This window comes from Hippocampus guttulatus, chromosome 9 (genome assembly GCF_054856545.1).
Source record: "Hippocampus guttulatus isolate MCC_2025c chromosome 9, RoL_Hgut_1.0, whole genome shotgun sequence".
Lineage (NCBI taxonomy): Eukaryota > Metazoa > Chordata > Actinopteri > Syngnathiformes > Syngnathidae > Hippocampus > Hippocampus guttulatus.
In genome coordinates, this window is record NC_141269.1 from 10014010 (window position 1) to 10040917 (window position 26908).

At 41.3% G+C, this 26908-nt stretch overlaps 1 protein-coding gene across 1 annotated transcript in view; it reads right to left on the reverse strand.

The window, feature by feature from the left end:
• The window catches only part of pax5 (paired box 5), a 49296-nt gene extending 29068 nt beyond the window's left edge, over nucleotides 1-20228 (reverse strand). The window contains exons 1-5 of the mRNA XM_086119162.1: nucleotides 20180-20228; nucleotides 7844-8009; nucleotides 4532-4729; nucleotides 3828-3892; nucleotides 1547-1672 (exon numbers count right to left, since the gene is read on the reverse strand). Of these exons, the coding sequence (XP_085975288.1) occupies nucleotides 1547-1672; nucleotides 3828-3892; nucleotides 4532-4729; nucleotides 7844-8009; nucleotides 20180-20228 (604 nt within the window). The remainder of the gene's footprint in view (nucleotides 1-1546; nucleotides 1673-3827; nucleotides 3893-4531; nucleotides 4730-7843; nucleotides 8010-20179) is intronic.
• Between the last annotated feature and the right edge of the window lie 6680 nt (nucleotides 20229-26908).

Below are 26908 nucleotides of genomic sequence, written 5' to 3' on the forward strand. Positions count from 1 at the left end.
AAGCGTGTTGTGCTACTTGTACGTCAGTTTGCAATTTTCTTTTCAATTTGTCTACATGAGGCACAAAATGCAAATTTTGACTTAATTCAAGCCATGGTCTTTATGTGATACCAGTCCTTGACACAAAAAAGGTTGAGGAACGCGGTCAGCTATTTGGCATGATTAGGTTCTTAGCTGTGTGTGGTCCGGTGTCTTTTCGCTGATGCGTAACAAGCTTGTAACCTCACCTGGCTCTTTTCTTGTTGTCTGCTGAAATGTTTTACAAATGGACACTACATTAGGTACATCTGCACAGTCTAACAAGGTCTAATACATCCCTCCATCCATTATCTGATCCGCTTATCCTCACAAAGGTGACAAGGGTGCTGGAGTCTATCCCGGTTGTCTTCAGACTGGTTGCCAGCCAATCGCAGGGCACACAGAGACGAACAACCTTTCGTGCTCACACTCACACCTCGGGATAATTTAGAGTGTTCCATTAACCTGCCATGCATGTTTTTGGAATGTGGGAGGAAACCAGAGTACCCAGAGAAAACCCACACATGCATGGGGAGAACATGGAAAATCCATACAGGAAGGCCAGAGGCGGAATCAAACTCTGCACCTCTGCGGTATGAGGCGGACGTGCTCACCAGTCCAACACCGTGCCACCATAGGTCGAATACATGAGTTGTAAAATCTGCCTTTACAATGCTAATAACGTTTGAATGACACAAACAGATATGGGAAATACAGTGATTATTGTAGCTGCATTTGGCAGTGATGTACAGTAACTGCACTACTTCACGTGGAGGTGTGTTTTAGTTACACTATGAAGGTACATCAAAGAAACAAAATCAAAATGAAATGATTCTGAAATTGATACCTAACTGACAGTGTAAATCGAAATTATTTCTCCCAAGGCTGAATTTTAGATACACCCGTAGTTTTGAACCTCATTACATTATGCAAGTGTACCTAATATTTCACCAGTGTGTGGTGTGGAGGAGGGGGGGTTGGTTTGGATGGCAGCCCCCAGTGGTTTTCGCCAACCCTCGAAACCCCCTGTTCAGACATCTGGTCCTGTCTCATTTACCGTAGGAGTCTTTCTGTGTGATGACTTTTTAATGCCTCTGACAGAACCACATACACACGTACTCATTAACATACAGTCATATTTACAGTATGTGAACACATTCACACAGGCTCCCACCACCATTGACAGACATACAACAGTGAAAACGATTGGGATCGATAGCGTATGAATAAACTTCCTGTTAAATGGCTTTCCAGCAGGGTTTGTGAATGAAGATATTTGGTGTTGTGTTCAGGTGTTGCATGTGCACACACATCTGTCATTGATCGTCATGTGCACGGCTATTCCCAACTGGGATTTCCATACTGGAAAGGAAATGAGGGCGATCCTGAGGCTATCTGTAATGGGTTTATGTTTGTTGTTCACTTGTGAAAATAAATGTGTGAGCAGAATAAGTAAGTATAAAATGAACACAAAGGAGGGGAGTAAACATATAAACTTACATGCGAAGAGATTCTCTCTTCAACCCACCTTCATCTCTCTTCCTTTTCCCAACATCAGCAGCTGAGCTGATACCCAGAATGCCGCTGATGGAGTACGAAGAGCCGGCAGAGTCGCTGGTCACCGCAGAGACCTGTGTCGCGGACACTGATGTGGCTGAAGGCAAAGAAAGTTGCATTTGTTAGCAGTCTGTCATTCTGAGATCTAAGATACCACCCCTCCCCCCAAAGTGTGTTGTCTTAATTGTGCGGTGATGTCATGAAATAGTTTGAAGTCCTTGTTTAGTGAATAGTCTCACAGACCTCTGGCACTGTGGGCGTGTCTTTCAACTGTCACTCAAATTTGTTTATACAGACGGTGGCTGGGACACGTCCTTTTAAATTAAAACGGGAAAAGTACATCTTATATAAATACACTTAAAGCCTCCAATGGCTGGAATATATTCCATGGTGTCGTTGTGGGGCTTGTCCTTGCTGCGATGAAAGGCAATAGCCACCTGCTAGCTGGCGGGCTAACAGCTTCCGGGTCATCCAATATATTACCGGCTCGCTTTTTGTTGTGTGTGGGTCTATATAAAGTTCTTATAAATGTAATTTGACCTCCTGCATGGGCTCCAGCAAATCAGTTTCTCTTTTCGGCATGCCAAGCAAGGACTGCGTCTCTTTGTTTTATGTTTAGTTTGACAGTAAACTTCAAATGAGAATTGAGTCTCAAATTGTTGCTCACAACGCATATCGCTAAAAACTCTAGTAGTTGTGTTACTCGTATCTCAAAGCACGAGTATAATCTCATGTTTGCCATTCCTTGTCAACATCTGTGACTTGTGACAAGACACTGTTTTAATCTTATGCCTCTGTCTCCAAACACACTTTGCCTAGTGAACATGGCCATGAAGACTAACCAGAAGCAAGAAAAAGTCTCAGTGGGGGATGGGACCGTCAGTATTTGTCTCTTTCTTTAGTCTCACCCACCCTCGGGGACCCTGAGGGGGACGAGTTCTTCGTCAGGCGACACGGCAAAAACATACTTGTCATTGCTTTAGACACGCACACACATTAACAACATCCAGTCACTCATGCCTGGTCTCCTTATCTGTGCCCTTATAAGCAAGCGAGGGGCTGAGTGACAGTCTGGTATCCCATGAGGGACATAAAGGTGAGAAGGAAGACATCCTAATCCTCCCTCCCAGCAGACCCCCCCCTCCCCCACTTCCCTTCCCCAACAACACAGAAGAACAAGAACTAGAAGAGGAAGTTTTAAAACACACACCTACACACACACACACACACCAATCCCCGAGGATCTAGACGCCCCGCTCCTCCCTCCACTCTGTTACACCTTCGCCAACAACGGGAAGATGATAATGAATGCATATCCTACCTTTTCCTATCAGTTGATTTAGCACTTCAATTATCTGATTTTCCTTCCTTTTCATCTCCACTGTTTTTTTTTTAAATCTGAATGTAATGCTTTTATTCTGCAAATCCAAACGTTCAATTTTCTGCCTGGGAGTGGGACCCATTTATCTGGATAATCTGCGAGCGTGTGAGTAAGTGTGTATCTGTGTGTGTGTGTGTGTGTGTGTGTGTGCGTGTGTGTGTGTGCGTGTGTAAGAGGAAGAGCCGGGAAGCCATGCATCTGAAATTAATTTAGATTAATAGATGATGTGTGATTATGAAGATATGAGAGACACCAAAACACAATCCGGTGCTTGAAAGTGCGAAAGTGATGAGGGGGGCAAAGAAAGGCTCTCATATTTATTTGACATGATTTGACATGATAACGTGATATTACGATTTAATTTTCATCATGACTCAACTTTTATGCGGTATAAAGACAATAATTGAGAAACGACAAGTATCACAGGTAATGTTACTTTAATTTCTCAAAAATCAAAGATTAGACCAAAGATTTAATCTTGAATCGTTCGTTGTCCTAATGACCGAATTTTATTTGGCTGCATCCATTTGAGTGTACGTCAATGGAGCTCGCTAAAATACTGTATAGATTAGAGGTGCAACAATGAATCAATTAATTGACAACTAATCAATTATCATATTAATCAACAAACGAGACCTTGTTCACATTAAGATTGTCCAAATCCTCAATGAAAAAGGCCCTTGTGATGTTGCGCGTTCTGTTGATTACACGTTTGTGCCATGTAATGGCAACCATTATGCCACCGAAACACTCATTAAAATAGAAAGTGATGCATTCAAGGGTTTCGCTTGAATGCAAGATTATCTTGAGTTTTAAAGTTCATATCAGTGCTGCTGTAAAATGTGCTTCGACAAGCGAGTCAGGTGCCTACCTAAGTTGTGAGCCGCTACCGAGCCCGTTTGGCCCGGTGGCTGCTGAACCTTGGTCCGAATGATCCTACAGGAGAGAGCAGACATTCATGTGTGAGAAGTGGTCATTTCTTGTGTGTGCGAAAGAAAGAGGGATGCATCAAGGACATGAGAACAAGATCGTCGTGGGAGCCACGCGGTGTGTAAGCATGCAAGTGTGCGTGCGTGCGTGCGCGGAGAGGCTTGCGGCCGGCCGACATGGCAGAGGGGCCTCACACTTCCTGCTTGGCTGCTCATGCAAGTCCCTTTCTTCCTCTTTCCTCGCCTTTCTTTTCCTTTCCTCCCTAACTCCTCTCCATCCTGTCCCCATCTTCCCTTCCCTCCCGTTCCCTTTCTCCCCTTCTTCTTTTGTGTCCAGTATTCCCCTTATTCCTCCCTTTTGTCTGCACTGCTTCTCTCTCCTATTTCACTGTCCCTCCCTCTTTGGTGGCTCCGTTCATGCTCAAGAGAGAGCCTTGTCATTGTATCATCGCGTTGAACCACTGAGCTGCAGCCACTTCATACATATGGAGAGGCCTGGGGGCTCTTAACTAGGCTTACCGTCGTCCCAGAAATATATCGACACAGCACACTGCGTGACACTCATTGCTATACTGTCATTGGCACGAGAGTTACTACCTTCCAATGTAAAGTTGCTACACGCAAACACTGATCAGAACATTGGTACCTGTTGATGGAGCTGACGCTGGGCACGCTGTCGTTGTCGCACACTCTCTCGGCCAGGAGCCTGTCCCGGATCTCCCAGGCAAACATGGTGGGGTTTTGGCGTTTGTAATCGGCAATCTTGTCAACCACTTTGGGCGTAGCAACCTTTGGTTTGGATCCTCCGATGACACCTGGCCGAATGCTGCCTGTTTCGTAGTACCTGGTAAAGTGCAGAGGAAGCTTGTGTTGGCCATGATGCCAGTCTGTTCAATAACAGTGGTCTACAGCAAATTTTAACCAGAGATGGCTTTATGTTTCCTAAAATGTACTTTGGAATTTTTTTTCCGACCATAAGAATCTTTTTTTTTTTTGTTTTTAAGTTTGAACTATAATTCCTCATTCAATATTGATTTTACCATGTGCCATAATTTATAGCTATGAAATAAATTCCACCAACTGTTTCACGTAACCTTTAATTCATAAGTATTATTGCCTATATTAATATACAGTATCACTTATTACAATCCATCCATCCATTTTCGAATCCGCTTATCCTCACTTGGGTCGCATGCGGTTTGGAGCCTATCCCAGCTGTGTCCGGGCAGTAGGCGGGATACACCCTGAACTGGTTGCCAGCCAATCACAGGGCACACAGAGACAAACAACTATTCGGGCTTACAATCACACCTAGGGTTAATTTAGAGTGTTCCATCAACCTACCATGCGTGTTTTTGGAATGCGGGAGGAAACCGAGTACCCGGAGAAAACCCACACAGGCAGAGCCGGAATCGAACCCTGCATCTCCGCACTGTGAGGTGGACGTGCTAACCTGTCAACCCCAGTGCCGCTCAACAGAATTATGTGACCGTAATTTATATCCATTTTGCTTGCATTCTATAGATAGTTGAGATGACCTTGATCAAAATGACTACAGTGACAATAACTGTAATGCACTTAAATGCACTCAAAAAAACGGTGTGAAAATATTCACTTTTCATCAAATGGTTGCCACCTAGATTTAGGCTAAGCTTGTAAACAGAGACCATAGATGGCTTAACTATGTTGTCCTGAGCAGCGTAGGTGGAGATTTTTCTACAGAAGGACGAGTTGCATATGTTATTTGCATTAGATGCCATGCCTACTCTGGACTACATTATTGAGCATAGGTTTGGTTACATCGAAAATGAACCGTTGCCTCTTCATGTATCACCTTATAATTAAAACCAATTTTTAATATGCAATCCAGTGTTGTTTTACAAAGTATATGGATATGTTAATTGCTCCATGTACAGCACTTTGTATGCAGCAATGGCTGTTTGAAAGTGCTCTATAAATACAGTTGAGTATCATCACTATCAGACTGGACAAAGACCATATATATATATATATATATATATATATACGTATATATTCATTCATTCATTTTCCGAACCGCTTTATCCTCACTAGGGTTGCGGGGGGTGCTGTAGCCCATCCCAGCTGTCTTCGGGCAGTAGGCGGGGGACACCCTGAACCGGTTGCTAGCCAATCGCAGGGCACACAGAAATGAACAACCATTCGCGCTCACACTCACACCGAGGGGCAAGAGTGTTCACTCAGCCTGCCATGCATGTTTTTGGGATGTGGGAGTAAACCGGAGGACCCGGAGAAAACCCACGCAAGCACAGGCAAACTCCACACAGGAAGGCCAGAGCTGGAATTGAATACATATATGTGTGTATATACAGTATATATGTATATATATATAAATTAGGCAAAACACACTTGTAAAATTACTCCTTGACAGTACATATACGCTCACTGCCCAGTAATGGTTCGAATCCTGGGTTTTAGTGTGACTTCAGATCTCCATTTCTTGAGATAATGCTGCTTTGACTCTTGTCATATATTAAATTGTATGACCTCACGCACATCTGACGTGACAGCGTATCACACTGAGAGTCAAATGCAAGACGAGGGTGACACTGACAGGCTCGCCCACACAGAGATCCAGGAGTTTTCTTTCTGGCGTGGCTATTTCATGAATGTATTTGCATGCACAAGGGGCAGGTGGGCTGCTGGTGGGGTGGGGTGGGGTGGGCGGGGGGGCTGATGGAGGACAGCAAATGCACTACTCTGCTTGCAGAAAAGGGAGGGGGAGGCAGTGTGTGGATGCAAGCTGTCAGTCAGTCTTAAACCTGCTGCTCTTTCTCTCTCACCGCGACTACACGGTGGAGTAATCCCTTCCGTGATGTTTGTTTCCTTAAGCGTGTAGTTCTCTGTTGTGTGTGTGTGTGTGCGTGTGTGTGTGTGTGTGTGTGTGTGTGTGTGTGTGTGTGTGTGTGTGTGGCACACGTGCTTCCCATTTTCACTCTGCACTGCTGGACTTTAAACACTGTTAAAGGAAAAGAACAATCTATTTTCAAGTGGAAACCAATTTAAATTATTCACAGGCAAATCATTGGTGAATAAATGAGCGTGGTTATTGATATCTGCACCGATGAGACGCACGCACACACACACACACATACTCAAACAAGGAGGCAGAGTTAGTGTTTTTGTTCTGCTGGCAGTGGAGAGACAGAGCAAAGAGGATAAAACAAGCCTCCCTCCTTCCTTGCATCCCTCGATCCCCTCCTCCCCCTCTCGCGGTAACGCTTCAGTGAGTTGAACGGCCAGGACAGGGGGGAGAAAGGGATTGGGGGAGACTGGGAGAAGGAGCAAGAGAGAAAGAGAAAAGAAGCAAGGGAGAACAATGAGCAACACATTTTTTGATATAGCTGAGGGTCGCTGTGGCTAATCCTTCCCTGTCGTCACCACAAATGGTCTCTCCGTTTCTAATTCCTTTTTGACTTCTCCTTACTTCTTCTTCAGCATGCCCCCTCCCTCCTCTTTCCCCATCCTTGTCCCTATTCTCCTTTCGCTATATTTTGTGGTGCTGAAATATGGTGCCACTTTCATTTTGATGCTAATTCCAAAAAGTGATGAATCTTTCCCCCCTTTGTGCCCCTTTCTTCTCTGGCAGACGGAGCGAGCCGGGATTTACGTTTGAAATTGGCCTCATAAAAGGTGAAGGAAAAAAAGTAGTTGGACAGGAGGGGAAAGAAAGGTGAAAAGGAGAAATGTGAGTCAGGATAAAAGGGAACGAACAAGACCGGGAGAAAACAGAGGAGATGATGGCAGTGGAAATGTGCAAGCTCGGGGAATTGGCAGCTTGGCAGCAGAGGCGATGCATGACCTACTAGGCGACCTACCTTGATGACAGAATCTCTCATTAGTTTTATTCTCGTTATGTAAGAGTCCAGAGTAAAGTTCAGAGGTCACATGAGTGCCCAGGCGTACGTGTCTTCCATACCTGCCCAGTATTTTGCTGACACATCCATGGCTGACGCGTAGCTGGCGGGAGATATCGCAGGGACGCACACCTTGATGGGCGAGTTCTACTATTCGCTGTCGCACAACATCTGGGAGAGGTCGGCCATTTACAAACACACCCCCAAGCTGGTTGACGCCGCCATGCCCTGTAAAAAGCAGACAGTTGAAGTTTGGTCTAAGACAGATGAACGAGCGAGTCAGTTCCTAAACTTTCGAAAAGGATTTACTATTAGGTGCTTAGGGTCGAACTGTACTGTGTCACACTGTGATGTAATTTCACTGAACCCCCAACACCACCACCACCAAACACACATATACACACACAGTTAGGGCTAAATAAACCCTAGCTTACCAACATAATACTCCCCTGACCCTTTTAGCCAGACTAAACTAAGATTTCACGTAAATGAAAGGATTTCAATTAATTATTGATCCACAGGGGCTTGAGTGACGCCACCAATTTTCCCCTGAGGCAAGAGGGAATAAAGAGATAGGATGGGAACAAATTGGAATGAACCACCACACAACTTCTATACTTTCTAATGACATCCAGTAAAAATATAGCATTTCGAGAGATCCTGTTTTAACACTCCCTTTTGATCGAAACATAATGATGCATAAAGAGCAGACGGAAGAAGGCTGAAGAATTCTGAAACTAAGTGGTGCATTTTCTGACAACACTTGTGTAATTGCGTATGTTATGCATATATTCTTTTATTGTGAATTCAGTAAGCAGCCAGCGATTAACTGGCATCCAGTTCAGGGTGTCCCACGCCTACTGCGCGAAGACGGCTGTGATAGGCTACACCCGTGATCCTCGTGAGGACAGACGGTTCAAATAATGGATGGGTAGATGAAGTAAACAGCAAAGCTAAGATTTCACTTTGCTTCGTCTACTATTAAGCATTGTTAACCAGAATGCAAGCGATAGGTCTCAGTATGATAACAATTCAACATACAGCCACAATCGTCAACTTATTGTCAAATGAATACGTCAATCACTTAAACTGACAAGAAGGCACATTTAAGGTAGCTGCGTCTATTGAATTTCATTCAATTGCATGCTGACCTGTAAATACACAAATTAATTCAGAGAGGAAATCTAAGTCATATCTTCAAATCTACACTCAAAATGAAAATGTTGTCTTTGGGTGGCCACGGCAACAACAGTCTGAGCAACTTAAGGCATCCAACATGAATCCAGCCTCCATGAGGGAGACGAGATATGCATCAGGGACTGGCTCAGGACACTGTCACTCCTACTCCCCCACAATATGTTTATGTATAGTATATGTTGTACCAAAAGGCAATGCATCATTTCTGTAATCCACTGCTTTTGTATTACCATAGTGATTGTGTCTTCAGGGGAAACACAAACACACACACACACACACACACACACACACACACACTAATCCCAGCTGTGAGGGTAATAGATTTTAAATACATGACCCCTGCAGGGATACCCCATAAAATACAAAGCTCTTCCCTAAACCTGACCACGTCTTTCTTTTCTGCATGCCCATGAAGCAAGCACACAATCACACTAAACCGCCTCCATCTCCAAAACAAATATGTCTGCACATGAGGGCTAACTGCAACGAGAAAGTCTGGAGAGTCTTGTACTTGGAAATTAAACAAAGCTATTTCACTTTCTTCATCACTTTATTTCTTTCTCGATAGAATGAAACTCATTATGCAGATGTCCCCGCTGCCACGTTTTGAAAAGCAATCGCTTTTTCGAAAGATAGCAACGTATGGAGTCGCACCCACCAAGGCCATACCCAGGAGTGCTCGTCTGTGTAACGGGCAGGTTAGACAATGTTGACACGCTGGAACTTCAAGTTCACTTGTAGGGGGGAAAAAGAGATGTTGCCAAATTGGGCTATCAACACAATGGAATTGTTATGGGACAATACAATGGCGTATATCAATACCTCCAAGTTGGACTTGTCATGTTTTGGTTTGTGACCAACAGGTGGCACTGTGGGGCTTTTCCCTGCAGCTGCACACCTGTTGGTCATTCGGTAATTAGTGGCTTTAAAAGGACTCCCAGCCCGAGCACTCATTGTTGGCTCATTGTTGCTGTTGGCTACTGTCATGTTTGTTTGTTGCTTTTTGCTTGTTGCTTTCTGCTGTCATGTTTTTGTTCCTGTTAGTTTTTTGCCACAGCCATGTTTTTGGTTTGTTACTTTGGATTCTTTTTGTTTTCATGACTATGTTTGTTCTGGATTTATTTCTGTTTTAATACACCTCGTCAAGTTCACCCTGCTCCTCTACTCTTGCCTGCTTTTGGGGTCCACCACCACCACACAACGTGACAGTACTTCATCCAAAATAAGTACAGCAAAGCTAAAATGAATATAACATGTCGTAAATGCCAAAGTTTATTGTACTGTTTTTTTCTGGCCATCAGTAATGTTGAAGGGTGGATATAATGAATTACATCACTTTGGTATCAGTGGAATAACTGTCCAGGCACTTTTTTTTAATCTGCAGTTTGAAATTATGGCCAGACCTGCGGGCTTCTATTTATATGCCTATTGCAGCAACGCAATGTCCCAAACACATTGCCGGTACACTAGAGCCTCTACTGTACAAAGTCGAATGGCCAAAGTCTCAAGATGTCAGCGTGTCTTACATTGCAAGCAACAAAACATTCACTCTGCTTTTTACTTCTGCACAGTAAATTTGGGAAAGTACCTTTTTACTCGAATAAACTATATTTGGTCCCACGTTAAACAGAGAAAAATTCAAGAGTAAAATACTCAGAGTCAATTTTACACTGAAAAAAAATTCTGAGCAGAGGGATTTTTTACTTGATTGTACTCAATTTAGACTGGGTCCAAATATTGTCATTTTAGGCTAAAATGTACTCTGTGAAATTTACTCTGTCAGAAAAGGACCACAATGAGATTTAAAAAATGGGAGAAGATTCACTAGAATTTCAAAGGGCTTTATAAAACTTCGGTTCGCGACACCCTGGCAGTTCATGGATAGTGTTTTAGTCTTACTGTTCATGTTCCTGTTACTTGTTAACAAATTGTAATGATTTAGAATGTTTTATAGCTGTCCAATATGTCATTGTAGAAGTTTGTCAATGTTTTATTGTTATTACATTTTACCAGGAGTTCGTTTGTTTTTATAGCTGACAAGTACACGAAAACTTTATTTACAAAGTTGCATGTAGAGTTACTAAAAGTCTTATGATTCAGACATTTTTGTCACGGACCACCTCAAATGATGTGGCTGGCCGGATTTGGCCCCCGGACCTCAGTTTGACCCTGGGTTTCAACATATTGCAATAATTTTGTGTTTCAACATATTGCAATAATTTTATTTCCCGGAATTGTTTTACAATCTGTACAAATCAAATCTTTAATAAAAGAATGGATTGTGTTTGTGCTACATTTATAAAAAGTCATGCCTCATATCATGATTTTCATTTTCACTTCCATAGAAGCCCACTTTGCAGCAAACTGCTGTGTGCACACAAGTCTACTGCTGCTTTTTTCTTCTCCTGCTCTCTCAGATAAGAGCAAACGAAATGATTTCTTTCACTTTTCCTATCCGGGCTGGACCACGAAAAATATTGCTAATGTCTGGTAACCAACAAAAACAACCTCCAGATAACTATTCACTTATCTGTGTATTTACTGTTGGCATTAGACGATTCTTGGAGTAAAGCTCTTTGGATTATGTGTCCAAATTTTATTTCCCTATCCTATAGACACTGATAGGGAAGGTCAGAAAAACACAATAAATTGAACCTGCTATTTGGACACAATCTGTTCTGTGACACGTCAACTTCCAAATATAAGAAGACAGTGAACGAATTTGCAAAGGGTTGAGAATGACACATAAAAACTTTATGAACTGCAAGACAAGCAAGAGACTAATCATTCGAATGTTTGCTAAATTAAGGTAATTTAAGAGCCATGTTTTCAAAGGAAATATTCCCATGGGAGACAGTAAGCAATATTCAAAATGACCTCAAACTTCTAAAATCAACATCTGCATGTATACTGTCAGAAATCAGGGTCTGATATTTCTAACTGTGACAGATTAGTCCAGTAATTTCAAGCCACTGACCAAACAAATTAACCATTTGCTTTCAGGAATTCAATCACAGCTGGCAGCTGGGGAGGTTTTGTTGCAAATTAGATACAAAGATTTTTGCCAAATCGAGGCTCTTGGCTTCTAAAGGTCTTCCTCCAAAAGCTTGAACCTCAAGAGAGAGAGGAACTCTTGGCACGTGCAGCAGTTTTATTTTCTATCCTGCAAGAATCAAAGGGGACGCAGCCTGCCTGCCTGCCAGCCATGGGGACCAGGAGTCATTATGCATCCCTGTTGTATTTTCATTTATATATCCTTTATAGGAGCTGACTAGGGAGCAAAGCACCTCCCTAAATGTTTGATTGATTCACTATTTCCGGAGGAGGAAAAAAAATACAGAGATAAAGGAGAATAAATTCAAGCTCCCCTATCCAGAAAATAAAGCCCATTAAGCTCTCTGTCTCTCTTTTCCTGCAGCCACATTGCTCTGTGTCACCGCCTGAAGTCTCAAAAATAAATACATAAACAATGAAAAAAAACGGCAACATACTAATCCTTTTTCCTACTGTCTTTGAAAAACAAATACTGTACAGACTGGGCAGCAGAGCTTTTTGAGAAGTTGTCAGTGAGGATACTAATTTAAGTGAATTTCGTTCCAACACTACGCAAGGGGCACGCCAGGCAATTTTATTCTGTATGTCTGTATGTTGCTTTTTCCATATTATCTATAAAGGAAAGATTCTATTTAGTAATTCATATATATATATATATATATGTATATGTGTGTGTGTGTGTGTGTGTGTGTGTGTGTGTGTGTGTGTGTGTGTGTGTGTGTGTGTGTGTGTGTGTGTGTGTGTGTTTTTTTTGTATAATAATTTCACATTTATTTTTCCTTTTCTTCCGTTCATGATCTCCGGGCAGCTAACAGCCAAATGAATATTTGGGATGCCAGCATGCAGCATTAACATTACAATATGCAGCTCATTATCATCACAATTACCTGGAAGAATTCCTTTTAAAACGGACATATATTGTTCCGAGCTGCTCATAACTTACTGGAGCGGTTCAATGTTTTCATATTATTGTGACGGTATCACGCCGGATGAAATTGCTGCTCAAATTGTGTTTCAACAAAAAAAGGAGATAACGTGGAAAAAATATTACCAACAGCGTACCAAAAAAATGTATATATACACACACACAAACACCCATACACGTACACACGCTCGCACACACACACACCCAAGCGGAGCATTTCCACGCGTCAAAGTTCATTCATAGCAACCTCTCTCACTCTCCCTTTTGACATTTTTAGATGTAATCGTTTTAAACCGTCCCAGAACTTCTCTGTTGCCTTCGAGCGCCTCGGATCATTGACTTTGGGCCAACTACTGCGAGAAGAAACACAATTTGTTCTAGCCTTTGGGTGTGGGTGTGTGTGTGTGGGTGTGTGTGTGTGTGTGTGTGTGTGTGTGTGTGTGTGTGTGTGCGCGTGTTATGCGTGTGTGTGTGTGTGTGTGTGTGTGTGTGTGTGTGTGTGTGTGTGTGTGAGTGTGTGTGTGTGTGTGTGCGTGCGTGTGTGTGTGTGTGCGTGTGTGTGTGTTTCACATAATGCGCTTCCCCCCAGGAAAATGAATGAATGCAATATCTATTAAATGCTTCGGAATGCTGTTATACGCTTTGTGTGGGCTTTTAAGTGAGAAATCCAACATGATACGATTTTAAAATATGTTTGGTGTAGATTCACAACTCCAAAATGAAGTTAAGGGAGCCAGAATTTTATCAAATATTTATGGTGTCAAGTCCATGAGTTTAAATTATACATTTATATATAAATTATACAGTGTAGAAACATGATGTGACTATCAAGCAAATATTTCGCATTTGTGTGTGCAATGTTTTATAACGGTTTCACCGATTTAAGCATACCTGTAAGCTTTGTTAACACGCTTATTTCATTTCTGACTACAAAACACGCGTCTCCGTCCATGCGGTCTACCAAAATATTACGAACCGCCGAGTCCTCCACTACTGCAAGCACACATGCAATAATATGCATATACATATATATTTTTTAAATTTACATCCTTCTCTAGTCCCATTCAAAACCAAGCTTTTATTATTTCTATCATTTTTGTTATTCTTATTAATAAATGACAAAGGTGCCATTGATGTCTGAGGCCGTGGGATGTGTTTTCCTCTCGGACCCAACGACGTAGTTCGTATTCCAAGACCACATGTACTTGCACCTGCAGCGCGAAAAGTACCGTTTCAGTCTGTCCATCCACGTTATACGCAAAAGCACAATGGACTTCGCACAACCGCTCTCCCCTTCCCTCACTCTCTCTCTCTCTCTCTCTCTCTCTCCCTCTGTTTTAACCCCAGACCGCCCACCCCCCAACAACGAGGTCTTTCCTTTGAAATGAAAGTATGGTCAACAATTGAAACACCGTGCTTGATATTTCAACTTTTATCGAGTAAGTCCAGAGTCCCAAAAAATGTCAGTAAAAGAAAAACACCAACATAATTTTGTATCAAGATTGAAATAAAATAGAAAAAAACAAATCACCACTGCGGACGTCCTAGACACTTCAGGATGAAAGAATAAATAAAAACATTTGGGGGAGGGGGGGTTGGTTTTTTTTTTGTTTGTTTGTTGTTTTTTTTGCAGTGCGCCAAATACATAATTGGCCTCAATATGAGTGTATCTTCGAATAAACCATCGATTTAGTTGTGGAGTGAACATGCAAAAAAACAGAACATTAAAAGTTAAAAAACTTACTGTGCATAGCCGCAAACGGGTCGTGCTTACAGTGGATCTCCATGTGAGCTAGGGCTCCAGGGCCCCGATATAAGAACAAAATAAAAGAAAAATGCGCAGTCTCGGGCCAACCTCTATTTTGATAGATCTGTCCTCCAGTTGATGCAAAGTAGTTCCTTAAAAAAAGACAGAGAGACGAAATCTATTTCTGTTTGATTCGTTCACTTGTTAGTGTCCCCAGGTGTAGTGAAATAAATGAAACATTGAGGAATGAAAAATCAGGTTTGGAAAAGGAACGAAGGAAGCGGTGTCTTCAATGTGACGAGACACCACAGTCGGTCAAAGCAAGTAAAGAACGAGATTGCCATTCATCCCTTGAAATCTTCACAGTGATCGGGCCAAATAAGAGGGAAAAAACACGTAAAATGGATTTCAAAACGTTTGAAAAGAAGACATTCCCAGCCCCCATAGACTCGGTTCTCTGGTCGTGGTCCCCCTCGGACTCAACTTTCTCCGCTCAGTCTCACAACGAAAACAAGTAAAAACAAACAAAACAAACAAACAAAAAAAGAATCAAAAAGCTGTTTCATTCACTAAAAATGTCACAAATCCACAATTAGGTCTGCTTTCCATTGCTTTCTTGTGTGATGTCCCATCAGTAAAGCTTGAGATGGCAAGTGAGTGATCCCACGTCCGAGTGTCATATCCACGGAGCCCGAAAGAATAGAAGACACCGTTCAGAACCGCTCCCGGTTTTTTAAAGCGATTCGCTGCCCAAGTCCAACTGAGCCGTCCCGCGCGAGTTGGAAAGGAGTTGATTTGCTTTGCTCAAAACTCAAAACATAAGAAGGAGGCGGCGGCGTTGGCGTAAATGTGCGACAATCGGGAGGTTTCCACCGAGAGAGCGGCTGCTTGCTGGTGCACCCCCGCGTTTCAGAACCTGTTCTCTTGCGGACAGCGCCCGCGCTCTCAACCCCCTGGAAGCCTGACGTCCAGCCGCCGGCCAGCTGCCTGTCACTCAGCCACCTCACAGCCAATCACAACGCGAGATCCTCATTGCGTCACGACTTGCTTTGAACTGAAAGGGCGGGGTTGTACGTGGCTCCGATTGGTTGACACGAAAGATAGCAGCCAATGACCCTTTAAAGTTTATTATAATCCCTAACCAATGGATGAACTCGACCACACCCCTTCCTACTAAAGGAATCACAGACGGTTTTACGTTTAATTTCAATTAAGCGCGTAGAAACCTCACGCTTTTATGGAGATTTGCGCTCAAGTTATCCGTGCCAATGTTAAATAGCCGATTAAATGAATATTACTAAAATGAGGCTTTGTTGCAGCAATGTCTTATGACGTCTGAGTACAATTCTCCAGCATTGAAAATGCATTCGACTCCTCATTACAACAATTTTTTGCAGTTTACATAAAATATGTCCTTTATAAACCGTGCATGTTTCTGAAAGCTGACTGAAAACAACTGACATGTTGTCAATATTACAGAAGGCATTATAAAGCTTAAAGTTGAGGAGAATCCAAAGCATAAAACAAGTATTGCCTTCCATGAACTGCTTGTGAATTCAAACGGGCGTCGTTTTTAATGAACTGCAATTATCCAGCATCCCTCCAAACTGCGAGGAGAGCGGGAAGATTCAATAAATGTTCGTCCCACCTGATTTTCTAAGGCATATCTGAGCCGCGATCGTGTAATATTAAGCACACAAATAGCCTTAAGCGTGAGCCAAATTAGAAAGTAGTTATTTCCATGTGCTTCCTGCTCCTCGATATGTAATGATTTCACTTTCTCTGCTATTCTACCTCATGAACAGACCTGCATATCCACAACTAAAGAACCATATGACGTCCTCGAAATATTATTGGGAAAAAAAACAAGATACCCGATAATATTTATTTTCATTAAAAAGGCATGCCAGCCTGAGGTGTCAAGGAATGAACGTGTTCATGGAATACTGTACTTCGTGTTATTCAATCAATAAACGAATAGCGCCACTCGAGAAGTGTGCTTTGAGCTATAAGTTTCTGGACTTTTCACAGCCTAAGCGGTTTAAACTCAAAAACACCAGCACTGCCAGTTGAAAGAAATGCCTTTTTTTGATGAATGTTTGGATTTTCTTTTCAGAAAACATGTCGTTTTTTGTGTGTGCTTCCCAAAAGAGTCACCAGGGGGCGTTCAAATGTGCATATAAATAAGCAAGTATACATTTGCACAATGCGTACGAAAAAAACAAAATAACTTTAGCAGTGCTAAATGTGATTATGTGTTCCGTTTGTGCAAATTGTCATTCATCCATGGAAAATATTATCATTGCATTGTATAATTGCTCTGATCATGCCCTAAAAGAACCAAATTGCACATTTTCAAATCAACAAAAAGTTGTATTACTGGTGTCAAAAAGTCACGATGAATTCACGTTTGATGCTTCTTTTCTTGACTGGATGAATTATAAAATATCTTCCGTCCGTGCTAAACAATGCTTGTTCCGTAGTCTGTAGTTTCAATTTTTTTAATCGGGAGTTGGGGACTGTTAAAATGAAAATTGGGCAACTTTGGCGTTTACACTTCATTTAGGCCATATATTGGTCAATAATAAAAATGATGATAATAATAATAATAATATACGATCATTTGTTTGACATGTCATTACTTCAAATTCAAATGTTTCAATTACCTAGTTAAAAATACTGTATATATGTTTTCTGTATGTTCTCACTCTTGAATATCGCTTTTACGTTACAACACTTTTTTAAATCTGGAGTAAAAAAGACAACATGGCTGCAATGAATTAAGAAAATGTAAAAATATTATTTCGTGTTTACCAGCAATTTTGTACTCTTCTGTTTTGGGCTCAGTTTGAATTACAGATTTGGAAGAAACAAAACGCTTTCTGGTCGCATGCCTCCCATTTGCAAATTAAATACATAAGCAATTAAAAACAGCCAAACACAAGCAATCATGTATACAGATTGTTGTTGCTTTAGGCTTGGAAATTTGGAGAAAACTTCCATCAGGGTGGGACGACTTTAATCCGGGGGTCCTGATACATTACCATATTTCATTAGCTTACCTCTCAGTGTTGGAAATGAGAGCGCGGAGGAGGGAAAGGGGAGATTAGACTTTTTTTAAACATTAGTAAGAAGAAATGTGCTCGTGATAATCATTGGGAGGCAAATTGAGGGTCATGTTGTAGTGTCTTTCTTCCTTCCCTCAATCTATCCACCGTGAAAGACTGTTTTGCCTTTTTGCGCCCGAGCCTCGAAACGAAAAAGCAATGAAAAATTAATAGCGCATGTTAACTCCACCAAGCTCGTTTATTACACGCCCGCATGGCTGTCAACGTAATGAGAAAGCCCCTTCGTCTCAACTCTTACATTTCTTTTTGCTTATGAGATGTAGGCCTTCTGTTCAAAATAGAAATCGAAAAATTCCTAAATAAAATATATGCCGACAAATTGCGCATATAGGCGATTCACACTTCGTCCATTTGTAATGACTTGGTTGGCTGGTAATGCTCCATAATGAGGAGTCAAGTGAGGCCTGACCACAAGCTCTCACGCACTTTGAGGGGCACTTGAGGTCATCTCTGTCCGCCCCCCCCCAACGCTCCCCTCCCCCTTTTCTAGCAGCGCAAAATCCCATTTCTATTAATTGCTGCCATTAGTACACTTTCATGATACTTGTCTATCGAAATAAAATCCCGTTTTAGCAGTAAATTTTGGATTTGAAAAAAACGCTATGAAGACTGCCGAGCAAACGTGGATGACGTCACATTCACGAATTGCTTTTGACCTTTCATTACATATCATACCGAGTGAACATATTTATTAGAGAGAGGGAGAGAGAGAGAGAGAGAGAGAGAGAGAGAGAGAGAGAGAGAGAGAGAAAGAGCGAGATCCTTGCTTCCTTGTGCCTTCTGAAGAACGAATGGCACACTTTAACACATGGCCAGCGGCTTGGGACATCTCATTGGATTCTTTGCACCCAGATCACGTATTTCATGGAGAGGCTGCAAGCAAAGGCCGTGGGCCCTTACTACTGCACCCGTCAACAGAGAGGCCCTCCTAAAAAATATGATTTCCTCTGTGGTTATTATTCATGTCTTTCCTTTAAGTTCGTCGTGGCAATAGCCCATTTTAAAAGACTGAAAAATGAGACATGATTTGTCTATCTCATATATCACTGTTCATTAAGTATAAAGCCTGTTAAATGTTACATATTTTCTGTGTATTTGTCCATCAACCCAAGAAAATAAATGATGAGGAAGAATAATGAGGCTTAGCTTTCCACTGTCCAAAGGACGTTTTATCAATACAGAGCAGCAGGCATGGATATGAAATGATGTGCAATCCACCGGTTGCCATACAATGGTTGATTGTGCTGTTCTGGAAGCCCCGCTGTTTTATGAATAGACTCATATCGCAGATGAACTACTTGTATTATGGAAAACACACAGGAGCCAATTAAGTTATTTCAGAATGTTTAAAACTGGAGTGAAAAATGGCTTCTCTGAACCAGGAGCAAAGATACTTAACCCTTAAAAATACATACAGGAATTCTCAGACTTTGTATATCAAGTAACTGTATCTGCCTCAAAAAAGTTCCACCATCAAGGCCAAAATTTAAAAAATCAGTAGTAGTGTAGTAGGCCCAAGCGTTCGTCTAAAAATGCAGCCCTCCGAAAAAGTGCAATATTGTTATCATTTACTTTCATCACAGATTGGCTGACAATCACATTGCTCTCCTGCCTTTTTGAAACCTGTGGCATATATTTTAAACATCTACAAAACACGCTGCTTTCCTTACAAAGTGCTAAACTGCTATCGGTACATAATCAGGTTTTTCCATTAAACAAGGCATAATGGAATGAACATAACGTAACCAACCCATAAATAAAATGTTCATTAAAGAAAAGGTGTAGAACCTACGGTACGTGGGCCATATATGGCCCTCAAAATGATCCTACTGGAGCAAATAAAACTGCAGAACTGTATAAAAAGCCCCAAAACACACAGCCCCAAAAATAGTCATTTAGCATCAATTTTTGTAAATTTAGTATGGCCCTCTGATGACTTTGTAACATTGAAATGGTACCTGCAGAAGTCCCATTCTCCTGCTTTGAACAAGCACACCTATGGCAATAGTGAAATATAGGTCAACACAACAAGCTAGTCAACAACAAAAAAAAATCTTCCACTGCCACTGTCTTACAAAAAAAGCTGTCCCCAATCTGATAAGCAGAGCGAGTTTGAAATGAGTTATATTGAAGCCTTTGAAAGTTTGAATGGCTTGCCAGAACTTTGAAACAGTTCACACAATTTGTCCAACTCGACAGCAGTTTGAAGATTTAGAAGGAAGCGACTTTAATTAAAAGCGCCATAGAAACACGTTGCTGTCACACACGCGCGACTTGCGTGTTTCACCTGATCCGAAAGTTAAATGCAAACAAGGCGTGAGATGGAAGTGACCCGATGCGAGCCTACCTGCTCTTCCCTGCCGCAGTGCACTACTCCTGGGCCCCTGCAGGTCCATCATGATAGAAGAGGAGAAGGGGGGAAAGGGGGGGGGAGAGATAAAAGGAAAAGAGCAAAGTTTTTGCTATTCTCTCTCTCTCTCTCTCTCTCGCTCTCGCTCTCTCTCTCTCTGACTTTTTGTAATTCGCTCGCTCTCTTCTTTCACTCTTGCAGCTGTGTACAGTGGGGGGGGGGGGGGGGGGGGTTGCAATGCAAGTTGAAATAATTCGACCCTTCCGCTCCTTATTGCGCTGCCTGCAAGTGTTCACTCAGCTGCAACTAAACGCTTTAGGTGGAAAAAAAGGAGGGTCCTCGTGGAGGCGAGGGGGGGGGGGGGGGCGTGAAATGAGTAAAAGTAGAGCCGTCCTCGAAATGTGCGCTCATGTTCTCTGTCCCTTTCCGGGCACTAAACTGCACACACCAATAGGTCCAATTGGTCTCGTGCACGAGCGTTTGCGCGTGCATGTGCGTGCACATGCATATGCAACCTTCAACCTACCGTGCAAAACTGTCGCACCAAAGTTTCCTCAGAAGTTAACTTCGAAGCGGTCTGTTCAACTTGTCCTCTCTTTTATCTCTATTTCGATTGGATTACTGTAGGTTTACAAGAACAACAGATTACACAGAGTTTACTCTAATATGCACGATCGCAGATAAATACACTAAATGTGGAGAAATGTATCTGACCTATCTGACATGTTAACGTGTTATAGGCTACCGGGAGAAAAGTTTTCCTTTTGGCATCTACAACCTTCTTGTTCTTTTGCCTTACTGATGAGTGCTGCAACCAGTCTACATAAAAAAAGTGACATCTTTAAAGTAGTTTCTGGCAATTACTCAGATTTTGCTTAACTCCACTCCATCAGTATTTGAAATAATGTATTTTAACTTGTTAGTTCTAAAAGAAACAATATAAAATGATTTTGTTTACTTTTATTATGGAATAAATACTGTACACGTTGTCCATATTTAGTGTTGACAATTTTTCTGAATTCTTCATTTGGCTCAGCCATACGATCATTTTTTAATTATTACTATTAATTTATTTATGCATTCATTTTTACGGACATACTGCCAGTTTATTACTACAACACAAAACTAATGTGAAATGCAACGTTAGTAAAAGACAAAACTGGTCTCACTGAAAAAACTTTTCCCAACACCGGCTTAAACGCAGATGGTGTCCATTTTAAGCATTTGACAAGCTTCTTATTTTCATTTGTTTGTGACGATTTGCTCACTTTTGCTCATGTAGCCTTTCAAACATTCTGAAGTACCGTGTTAGCCTGTTGCAAGGTCACAAATACGAAGTCTCTTGTACACGATATGTACAGTACTTCACAATTAGTAGTTAGAAATAATTAACCAGATTGGTTGTTGGATAACAGATGTTTTATTTTGTTTACTAATGTGCTTCTAGGTCAAACTGAAATATTTCTTTGAGTGCATGGAAGTAATAAAATAGCATATCCAACACTTATTGATATTAATTATTCCATTATGTTAAATTTACGTTATAATTCCTACAAAAAAATTTCACTGCGTACTTCCTTCTGTTCCTCTGAACTCTCGCAGACGTTTTCCTTTTCCAGTTTTTGTCATTATGGTCTCTGACATTCTCATCTATGCCATCATTGATATATTTTGCCACACAGCTATTTGCATTTCATGGTGACTTTAAACACACGCAATGCCCATTTCATTTGAATAACTATTTCAATTGAACATTTCACATAGTATTGGATTTGCTCTCTCTCTCTCTCTCTCTCTCTCTCTCTCTTTCTCTTTCTCTCTCTCTCTCTTTCTCTCTCTCTCTCTTTCTCTCTCTCAATGGCCTACAACATTATTTTACAATTTAAGATGTGTACAGCGCAGTGTGGTTGTGTTTTATAGGCAATTGAAGAAACACATCAAGGTGATGTTATTGTTATTTTTCACCGCAGCGAGGAAGAGGCTTGCATCAATCATGCGATGAACCCGTGTGAATCCATACATAAAATCAAAATTACACTCGTACCTTTATCGTCCGTCACATTTCAGTTTGAGACGAGAAAAGAGATATCGCTTTGTGCAGGAAGCATATGTCTCCCCAAACATAAAGCGGCTCTACGTACGGCATTACACATCATGTCGAACTTGTCTGGAGGTCTGCAGGTCGGGTGTCAAGGGCTCACGCACACACCGTCGGAAAACAACCGTACGTGGAACAAAGCGCAGACACACGTCAGTCCATTTAGTTTCCAATAATAAATAGACCCTGACAATCTCCGTCCACTCACTGCTCCAGCACAACAAAATACACTTCAGTTTATTAAGGAAATACAGGCGGATGATGGAATTTATCATCGTATTTACTCTCTAGACGTGAACGTCTACATTAGATGAAATACGTTTTTTTTTCCAGAAAAGAAATTTGGACAACCTGCTGAAACGAATAATCACATCATTTGGTTTATGTATTTCATATTTTACTGAAGAACAATGTGAGAAACCTCCATCTTCATGCTTGAAATGAAGAGCATGACTCCAACGTGAATTGCCATCATTATTTCTCAAACCCCAAACATCAAATTGTATGCATGACCATGACAACGGTGGATTATTTAGTGGATTTCTTCAGGTCACAGGAGATTATTTGAGTATATTTATTGTTGTAAACGTTTTTTATTGAACACCCCCCCCCCACACACACGCACACAGTATAAGAAATAAGAAGAATTTAATTACAGTACAGCTATTTAAGAATAATCACTGTTATATATTAATTGTAACTATTCAGCGACTTTAAAACTATCACTATCATATTATTATTATTGGCCGATTATTATATGACAAGAGTAGAATTTGTTGTGTTATTATTTCTATAATTTTTTTCCCTCATGTTATGCTTTTTTCACACAACATGAGAAAAGTACTTTTGGCATTTTTTTTTAGAAAATAATAATTAGTAACACCATTTACTGATGTTGTATTAAAATAATAAATGATTACAATAGGAAGCTTTTTTTATTTACCTCTTCATTTAGGTTAATTCAGTCGTTCCGTTTTCAGCATTAGTTGAGGTGGTGGCGCTGGTTCCCCGCTAAAAAAGAATTCCGCGTCGTTTTAAGTCATTAAAAACCACTTGTTTGTCTTTCATCCACGTGCTAATTAATGTAATTAATACGGGGGTGCTGTTGAGGAGGGATGTTGGGGAATGGAGGGGTGGGGGCTTTGTGTTTGGTGACCCGAGATGTGACCGAGCGGAACTGGAAAGAATCGCATTAAAGGGTGAGACAATAAGTAAACACGTAAACACAAAGGAAGGTGCATGGTGTCCCTTACTGTGGGATGTTCATCGCACTGTTTTAGATGCACTGAAAAGTGCGGCAAAACTTGTTTTAAGACAAAAGTGAAATGAAGAAATGAAGAGTTGGAGTCACTAGAAAGCAGTCTTGCCCTGAAGGCAAAGTTGTAGTCATGGAAAGCTGCACACACACACACACACACACACACACACACACACACACACACACACACACACAAAATCTGCCTTTACGAAATGACTCAGTATTTTTTCTGAAGTTTGTGCTTGTATTGTGATACTAGATGTGATGATTCTCTATTTTGAGAAGTATTTCTTTATCAGTAGGTTTATTAACGTGGTTACAGTTTGTTGCAGATGCAAAAAATAAAATAAAATAAAACAGTTTATGTGCCTCTGTCATTCAAGTCTGTACATTATTGCTTGGTGTAGTTCTCTATTTCAAATGTTTTGGACTACCCTGTATGTGCACAACTATATTTAGTTAATTGAGCTACATGGAGTGGAAGCACATGGAGGATATCAGAAAGTATTAAAAATTCATTACTTGTGCCCAACACATTCCCATTTTATCACCCTTTAAGGACGAAGGTCTTTTTTTTTTTTTTTTTTGCTTTTTACTTTGCTTTTAACCTATTGGTGCTTCTGCAAAGGAGCAGGTGATTCTTCACTTTGAATCTTTCTTTATCCAGCAGACGTGCAGTGTTTTGGGATTGTTTGGTGTGAATGTAACAAAGCGATATTGCCCTTTTTGTGTCTGATAATCCAATTTTTCCCTCTTACAGCTACGAAAAAAACTTGATTTTAATACTTTGGTGAGGACTTATGTGTGGTGTGTCTGCTCTCCGCCCAGATGACCTCAACATCCTCAGGATGTAATTCAGAGTGGCACTTGTGTGCGGCAACACAAGATTCCCTTTCTTGCAGCCAGGCTTGCTGTTGCTGTGGCTATTCTGTCAAAGGCGGCTTAGGGGCAGTGGGGCGGATTGAGCAATTGGACACATTGTTTGTCCATGAAATATTAGGTGACACAACATGACACCAAGCTATTTATACGTAAAGGTATACATTTCAGTGTGACCATTCAACAAGAGCCAACAAGGTTGCTGTCAATGTTGTTTTAGATTTGTTGCCGGGAAAGAGGTGTTGCGGCATCAAGAACTGCCAGTATGTGTGAGTGTGTGAGTGCATACGAAGCTTCCTTTCACAAGTTTTTTTCAATCCCCATCGGCACCAGGCACAGGCCCTGCATGCACAGGGAAGGTGTTGTCAGCCTCCTTCTATGGAGCATCTTCAGACTACCGACTGGTAGTTTGACCTTGACCCTGAAAGCAAGTCATTTAATTGGTCTGGACATAAAATAAAATGTTCTCATAAGTGGATGCGGTGTAAGGATGCCCAAGTTTAAGGCAATCGTTTAAATATTTTATCGCTTATTGCAAGATTTTTTTATTTTTATTTTTTACCAACAACCTTTTTCCTCATAATACTGATAACATTCTTACTGCAGCAATGATGTCATTTGTAATATGTCTGACGACGAATGTGTTCTATGTAGCATGCTTTTCACAGTTGCTCCTTTGTACTATTTTGAAGCAGAAGAGCGACTGACCCAAACTGAGCTGGTAGAGCTGACCTGCTACTGTTCAGCAAAACTTACACGTTGTTGTAATTCTTCCAGTTCAATCATTTCTTGACGTATTGCAACAATGTCTCCAAATTTAGACAGGAAAGCTTGTTCTGTGTTATTTTGAGAAGTGTCCGTAAAACCCATCATCAACATTTCATCACAACAAATGACTCCAAGCAGTAGCATAGCTGAAGATCCAGTTGGGCCCATCATAGACCTCAGTCTGATGTAGTTTTTTAAACAAATGACCAACAGCTTCAGAATATTGGCAATAAATCAGGAGGACACATTGTGTGTCTTGGCCACAACATCGGGCAGTGGGAGGCATACAGTGTGAGGCACACAAAAACACCATCAAATGAGAGCAATGACATGCTTCTTTTAACTCCTTTTCTCCAATAAAGATCATTCATCAGGCAGAACCATCCTCCTGGAATGTCTGATTGGAAATCAGTGGATTTTAAATCCCTGTCCCGGACAGTCCATCCATCTTTAACACTCCACTGGTCCACACACGTAGAGATGAACTGGTGAACCAGATGCCTCCATTCAGCCGGTCTCCAACCTTTTCTAAAATAATAATAGTAAATACCAGCAAATGCATGGAAGTCTAAATCAGGCAGCCACATCACAATTTCACTGAGGCAGTCAGGCATCCCGAACCGGCATCCAATTTAGGGAGATATGAGGAGCAGAGGAGGCGCAGACTCCCTCCACCCACATGCACCTCCCAAAAACAAAGCGGATACAGGATTCAAAATGTGTGTATGTGTATGTGCAGACAGAGACAGACCAAAAGAGTTGATAGTGAACATATAGGTGCAGTCTAACCTTTGGAGGGAAACAATCCAACTCGGCGATGGCCTTTCCTGTATTGACACGCATGGGGACACCTCAAGAATCAGATGGCATTCACTCCCTGAATCCTTATTATAATACCATTCTTCACTATTATTATGAAAGTGATTCCCATAGTTGCATACACAGAGTTTGCAATTATTCTCTTGATATAAAGAAGTGGAAGAGGCGGATGCTAATGCAGGACTGTCATGAAAGTCAGGGGGGTGGAATTTTCCTGCATTCACCTTGTTATAAATATGACTGATGCCGATAGCTACCGGTAGTCTGTTGAAGTACATTTACATATATATTTCCATTCCAATCAACGTGCAATAATAGTGCTGGCTTGAGGATTCCGAGCTGTTGCTCAGAGATGCGTGCACGCAGCGAGGGTCTTGTGCACGTTGTGACATTTCATATTTTGGGCTGAAAGAAGATGAAATTGGGCTGGATGTGACTGTAGCAAAAGCAGAACACGACAAATTCAGTTTGAATAGTGACATTTTTATAATCAAAGGCTTCACAACATTGTGACAACAAATATATTCCGCTGGAAGTTGATATGACTTTGCATGGCATTACTGTATAGCTACTGTATATCAGCAGTGTTATTTAGACGCAATGTATTTTGACATTTTTCATGGTGACAGAGAAGCGGCGATAGGAAATATACTGGCAGACTTGAACACCCCGCAACCTCAAAGTATGTGTCAGATCACATTGTGTTTCACTTTGACTATCATTTTGCATACAAACATACTGAGAGTAAAATTAAAGAGAGAATGACAGCCGCTCTTAAAATCAATCAAGCAAAAAAAAGCAGTGTCATAGCGTAAAAGTGACTCCCAACTAAGGTGCCGTGAAAGATCATGAGGGATATCGCTTCAAGTGATACAAATTTCACTAAATTTGTTTGAAAATCATT